This window comes from Pagrus pagrus (assembly GCF_965226575.1).
Source record: "Pagrus pagrus genome assembly, chromosome: 14".
NCBI lineage: Eukaryota > Metazoa > Chordata > Actinopteri > Spariformes > Sparidae > Pagrus > Pagrus pagrus.
In genome coordinates, this window is record NC_140198.1 from 8,892,599 (window position 1) to 8,899,179 (window position 6,581).

Below are 6,581 nucleotides of genomic sequence, written 5' to 3' on the forward strand. Positions count from 1 at the left end.
TGAAGGCAAACGCGGCTCTTAATGCCATAAAGTGTTAACGGTTTTAACTTATATGGCTGCATACAGTCTACAAAACATGATGCTTTTAGTGTAATAGAATTAATAATTTACCCTACTGCTCATTAAACTTTGTAGTGTATCAGCAAATCATTTCTGCCTAATTACTAATGATTAACGTGTTTTTTCTGCATTTTATAAATTGCAACACCCACAGCTGCCCGAGGTGATAGTAAATGCTCAAATTAAAGGGCAAAGTTTAATTAAAGGGATAGTTTGTCATTGATTTCGGAAAATACGCTTCCCGGCCACTTCATGGAGTCTCAACCGTGACAAGACTCCTGGGAGTTTCTCTTCTGGGAGAATCATTAGCTTTCCGATCGTCTCTTAGCTTCCTGAGTGAGCGAGTGAGCAATTTCAACCGGCCAAATAAAAGTAGTTTTTACTCTTTTGTTTTTCGACACAATAAACAAGACACAACATGCTAATTAGTAGGTGGATTATGTCATTTTTGGACAGGTGAGCTAGCTGTTTCCTTGTGCTTCCAGTCTTTATGCTAAGCTAACAGGCTGCTGGCAGCTGTAGCCTTGTATTTGTACATATTCGTCAAAGTGTTATCAGTCCATGTAACGCTCATCAGTTCAAATAAAAAAATCAGACTCCTAATGTTTCATTATACACACAGTGATCTGATGAATGATAAATATAATTTCAGAACATTGAATCCAATTTTCTATTTATCACTATGCAAAATTTACATAGGCCAGTATCAATCTAATAATCTAACTTTCAGATCACAAACTTTTCCTTGAAGCATTAAAGTTAATTTTTAACCTTAAGTTGGAGGAAATAGTTGAAGAAAACGATCCTAACTTCCCGGTGCTTTCAGCTGGATCACACATTTTCCATCAGCTGATTGAGTCTGCAGTCATTTCAAAGATGAAACATGCAAACTGGCCATTTTACTTTCATCATTTTATCTCCATGACAACTGAGCAGACTCCATCTGCTGATGAAGACCGGATGTGTCTGAAATCACCGACTCATTCACTTATTTGGACACTAGAGACTGATTCTGGACACAACATTTTCATCAACAAACTCGCATCTATTAAACGCAGCATTGCATTGTGGGATTATTACCTGAAAGAGGAAAAGAGCTTTAAAGTATACTTTGCAAATGTTTTGTCAAAGTGCCTGAATGGGAGTGACAACAGGGATATTCATAGTTTGGTTTGAAGATTTGTTTTTTGAATGTCAGATAATGACCTCATAATCATTCTCTGCAAAAATAAAAATGCCAAAGTTCACTTTCAGTAATTAGACATTTATTAAACTGAAATAATAATAATTAAAAAAAATCATTATTGAAACACTTTTGGTCACATTCATCTGTTTATGAAAGAAAATCAGGTTTAGTTTAAGGCAAGTAAGCCTGGAGCCACTGGGGGTTAGTGAGTTTTATGTTTTTTTCCCCAGTTTAAGAGCAACTGTTGCATTATTCAGAAAATCAGTTGAGATCTCCACAAGGACACGGCACAGGGAGCAGGATCATCATGTCCACTCTGGTTTGACGAAGCACAGCTCTGTGTTGAAGGGAGCATCAGGGAGTCCAGAAGGTCCGCAGTGAACTGTGACCTCAGGGTTCAGACTCTGCACAGCTTCAGAGGGAAGTTCTCTGTGATCAGATGATCGTCGTGAAGCACGATGACGATGTTGACTTCAAACTCTACAAAGACGGAAAACAACATCGTCACATCAGGAGAACAGAAGCGCTTCAGAAGAACATCGGACGGCGTGGAGGGATTTACTGACCGACTTTAAAGTTGGTGGTCTCCAGCGTGGGGCAGGTGAACAGCCGGGGGAACACCATGTAGATGGGAATGGAGAGGCTGTGGCAGACGTCACCTTCAGCTATCTGGATGTTCTGGATCTCTGTGGCGTCTCTGGCGTAACCTTCAGCGCAACCTGAACACAGCAGACGTTTAGAAAGACAGCAACTCAGAAAATATTCATCTGATCATCATTTCACAGCTCGTACTCACCACAGGTTTCTACTCGCACGAGCTGCAGTTCGATACTCTTTATGGGAACGTCCGAGTTCTCCACCACCACCTCTCCGGTCAGCGGCTGGCTGATGACGCAGTTGGTGGCGTCTAAATGGCCTCTGATTAGAAACTTTGGCAGTGACGTCCTCTGGAGACAGAAAGGAAGTTCCTCCTGTCAGCACAGCTTTAATTTAAACAGAAGCAATGAAGTGAATCTCTGGTGTTTCTCACCTCGCGGGTGTTCTGCAGGGTGTCTGGAGTGATGGTGAAGTTCACCGGAGTCGGGACGACTTTCGCTTTCTGGGGCTGGAAGTCAAACAGATTCACAGAATGAGTAAAAATAATGATAACATTTTTCAATCTGACTGTTTGACTTCACTGCATTAAACCCTGTGACAGTGTGGGATGAGGTGTGATCACAGCTGTATATATTCCCCAAATCCTCATCATCACAATAGTTTATCTAAATGTTGTGTATTGTTCACTCACCTGACAGTGCACAATGAACTCACAGTTCCTGCTCAGGTCTTTGGCCAGCAGGGAGCGCTTCATGTCACAGCGGAGGGTGTACTGAGGAGGAGACAACAGGACGAACTGAATTTAAAATTCTGTCATTTGTTTGTCTTTCCGAGCATTTTTAGACGACGTCTTTGCGTAAACTGTCACTGTCCTACTTCTCCTTGTTAACTTTAGATCTTTATTCAGTGTATGTAGGTAAAGATGTGTTTGTATACTGTCTAAGTGTCTTTGTGTTCAGGTCATAATGTCATTTTCAATGTGCAAACAAATAAACGAGTACGAATTCACAATAGCTGCGACCGCGTACGAGCAGCCGTCCACACTTTCATAAGCACCCGACCTCAAAACACTTCACCTCCACGCCAAATGTCAACATCACAGATATGAAGCTGCAGCTGCTACAGTTTGAACGCAGCTTTGTGTCTCTGACTCACCTGAATGTTGACGAAGACACCGTGGTAGGTCTCGTACAAAACTTTGTTGCCTTTCGTGTTCAGAGGAAACTCGAAGGGGATCTCGGTCTTTCCTGCCGGGACTTTTCCCGCCTTGGCCACCTCGACATTGCTGCTGATCAGCTGGATGGGCTGCGACATCAAACCATCACATTAGAGAAGTTGAAAACAGAGAACTTTTGATTTGCTATTTTGTCTTTATACTGATTAATCTAGTTTCTATGTGAGATCCGTGAGGTTTGATCTGATCATTAGGCATCATTTTAGACTGTCTGACTATTTAAATGACAGGTTTTCAAACTTCAAAGGCTATCTTGCCTCAATTGTTGAGTCTATGAGATCAAATAGCATTATCATGATCACATAAGCATCCAAGTTGAGGAGGGACTCTTTTTTTTACCAGGCTTTTGTCTGACTAGCGGCAGTTTGGCTGATTTAAATGATTCAGCTCATACTTCACCTTGACAGAGTTGTAGAAAGCCTCGAAGACGCCGACGCTCTTGGAGCTCAGCTGCAGGTTCACCAGCCCCTCCATGTTCAAGGAGATGCCGTGGTGCTGCAGCGCCTCCTTACACACCAGCAGAATGACGCCTGCCACCACTTCCTGCACACAGAACAACACCACAGAGGTCCTGACCACCGTCTTACTGCTTTGAAGACTTTGATAGTGAAAAGTCCATTTTAATATCTTCATCTCTGATCTTAGCTGCAGGATTAGACATGACCAAATAATGTGTCACACTTATTGTCGCCCCGTATTGATCAGAGCACAGTCTGCAATTAAAACACCACACCTGCACCAGCATCTGTACCGGTATACACCAGATTCTGTGACCCAATCAGAAATTCAAATTATATTTTCACTGAATCGTTCTTTTTAAACTAGTTTTACATTTCTGTGCTCAGCTTTTTTTGTTATGTTTTCAATAACATACAGACAAGGCTGCAGGATTATTTTGACAGATATTGAGACATGATTACTGATGATTACATTTTCAGTACAATTTTTTATTTTCACAGAAGAAAACAATGACATCATGATCATGTGATATGTTTTCTTAGTGGGGCTCGACCGATAGGGCTTTTTCAGGGCCGATACCGATGGTTAGAAATCAATCAATCAATCAATCTAAAAACTGTTTTTTGGAACCGATATTCATTTGCAGTAAAACTTTTAATCTTTGTGTCAAAATTTAAAACAACCACTGATGAAATTAAGTACAATTTGATCAAGTACTGTTGTTAAGTACACTCTTTGAGGTACTTTATATTTTCTGCAACTACATTTATTAGATACTTTTAGTTACTAGTTACTTTGCAGAGTCAGATTATTCAGTGTTTACAGGTTATGAACCTGACAACCTTATTTCTGAAATCTAAATACTGTTTTGACAAATCATATTATCAGTATCAGTTAAAGCAGTTGTTGTTGTTGTTGTTGTTGTTGTTGTTGTTATGGAAGAAGCATCATTAGTTTTGATAGATTTCTGATAGACTGACATCTTGATAGTAGTATCAGTACCTGGTAGCCAGCAGTGTTGAGGTCTGTCTGTACTGCAGTAATACTTCACATGTGTTTCCCCCGCACAGAATCTGACAGGGTGACAGATGTTGTCGTAACACCCCCCGCTAATCAGCTGCTGGTCATGTGAGGACAACGCCTCCCAGCTAGCTAGCTAGCTAGCTCATGTGTTTATAAAATATACTACCGGTATGTCACTGAGAGTTACAGCTCAGTTAAACACCAAGACAGACAGATATAAGTTAGCTAAACCAGCCACAGAGCAGCTTGTTAGCTGGTTAACGTACTCACCCCTTCATGGTAAACTTTGTTGGCTCTTTTCAGTCGTATATCCAAAGTGACGCTCATCTCTGACAATCAGACGTCAGACACACATTTAATGAACTGATTAATGGCTATTTATTGTTATAAAAAACACACTTTGTGTTGTTTTTATCTACATGTAGCTCCTCTTCTAGTTTGACTTCCGCTCTGCTGCGACAACAATTCAACTTCCGGTTCACATCCTTCAGAATAAAACCAGCGTCTCAGCGGTGTGTTCCTCGAAAAGGCTTCCCCCTGCCTGTGTCCTTCAAAGTAAAAGCGTGATGGAGTCTGGACATAAAAATAGTTGTAGTTTTGTGTTTCCTCTGTTCTTGAGATTTCCAATCTATAGAAATTAATGTATAGTTTGCAAAGCATTAAAATATATTGACTTTTTTTAACAGGAAAATGAGTCCCCCTTTTCCACAGACCTCACTGTGAATAGTTCTCACTTGAATGAAATCTGCCTGACGATAACCTTTATAGACAATCTTGTTGATCAAAATGTTTCCTCTCCGACAGTAAAAGATCAGTTGTGTTTTGGACTGTAAGGTTGTTTGGACCAGATACAACTCGTAGCTCGTTCTGGCTGCTCTTCAGTGTTGCCACAACAAAAGACAAACTGGAGCTGGTGGCTGAACCAGTTCTGTCCTTCAAACAGCTTCATCCAATTATCTTTCCATTCATTCTCTATTAGCACTTATTTCTATTCAGGGTCATTGGTAACTGGAGACTATCCCAACATGCACTGGGGGGTATTAATCATCTATTTGCACAAAATTAACAAGACATTTCATTTTATTTTTACTAATAAAGAAGCCTCTATTTACAAAACAATTTGTTCAAGTCTACATCATATAATCTTTTGTACCAACCAGAGTATTATTATAGCTCATAATTTATTTGTCTATCCTAATAATAAAACAAACATAGCTGACATTTGTGTCTGTGAATCACGTCATGTGAATTTCTGTTCAGACCAGAGATAGTATGTGTTAGCTTAGCTTAGCACACAGACTGGGAACAGAGGGAAACTGCTAGCTGTCAAACATCAACATCAACTTCCATCCATTAACTTCAAAGTTGTCTGATTTATAACAAATAAATCTTTGTTATTTAAATGTTTCTTGACCAACATCCACTGAAGAAAGTGACCGCTAGCATCATCAAAAGTCCTGCTTCTGTCTTGTCCTGCTAAGCTATCTTAGGCTAAACCTGTTGACTCATCCTAGCTAGCTTACTTCGAAAACCATAACCTCTAATTTGTATCTATTTTTTTTTTTTACCTTTTTTTTTTGGCAAATTAATCAAACAAGATAGGCCACAACATGTTAGCGGTTAGGCTGTTATGCTTGGCAGAGTTGGTTTTCTTCTAACACAGCCAGGCTAGGTGTTGCTAGTTTTTAGCAAACCAATTGTCTGTTAGCTTTAGCTTCATTTTTAGCTTAAATGAGATCTATCAAAAAAAGGACTATCACAATGTCAAACTGAGGGATCTAAAAAAAACATAAATTCTTCTTCAAATGCCTTAAAAGCATTTAACATTTGTGGACGCTAAAGCTCTCAACTGAAACCCAGACTAATGCATTTAATTTGGGGTTATCAACTCTACTGAGAAGCATTCAGGTACAGGTGAATTAAAACTTGAGAATTTATATTAATTAAATATAAATGATGATTATGATGATTTAACTAGGCTAATAAATAAAATGCAGGGAAAAAAATGTAATTTCATTGCAT

General features: G+C 39.5%; 1 protein-coding gene across 1 annotated transcript; it reads right to left on the reverse strand.

Moving 5' to 3' along the window:
* Positions 1-1,303: 1,303 nt before the first annotated feature.
* vps26c (VPS26 endosomal protein sorting factor C) lies at positions 1,304-5,042 on the reverse strand. Its single transcript, XM_084373269.1, has 8 exons — positions 4,830-5,042; positions 3,477-3,620; positions 2,999-3,148; positions 2,535-2,615; positions 2,277-2,351; positions 2,043-2,193; positions 1,813-1,965; positions 1,304-1,726 (listed from the first exon to the last, which is right to left on the reverse strand). The coding sequence occupies exons 1-8, from the start codon at positions 4,884-4,886 to the stop codon at positions 1,644-1,646; spliced, it is 894 nt and encodes a 297-aa protein (XP_084229395.1). The 5' UTR covers positions 4,887-5,042; the 3' UTR covers positions 1,304-1,643.
* Between the last annotated feature and the right edge of the window lie 1,539 nt (positions 5,043-6,581).

What these genes read in the sequence shown, in the direction of transcription:
- vps26c (XM_084373269.1), bottom strand. Translation starts at nt 4,886, where the DNA reads ATGAGCGTCACTTTGGATATACGACTGAAAAGAGCCAACAAAGTTTAC. An exon ending in GTGTCTTCGTCAACATTCAG is followed by an intron (nt 2,616 to 2,998) that starts GTGAGTCAGAGA and finishes TCTCCTCCTCAG; the next exon opens with TACACCCTCCGCTGTGACAT. An exon ending in AGTTCATTGTGCACTGTCAG is followed by an intron (nt 2,352 to 2,534) that starts GTGAGTGAACAA and finishes TTTGACTTCCAG; the next exon opens with CCCCAGAAAGCGAAAGTCGT.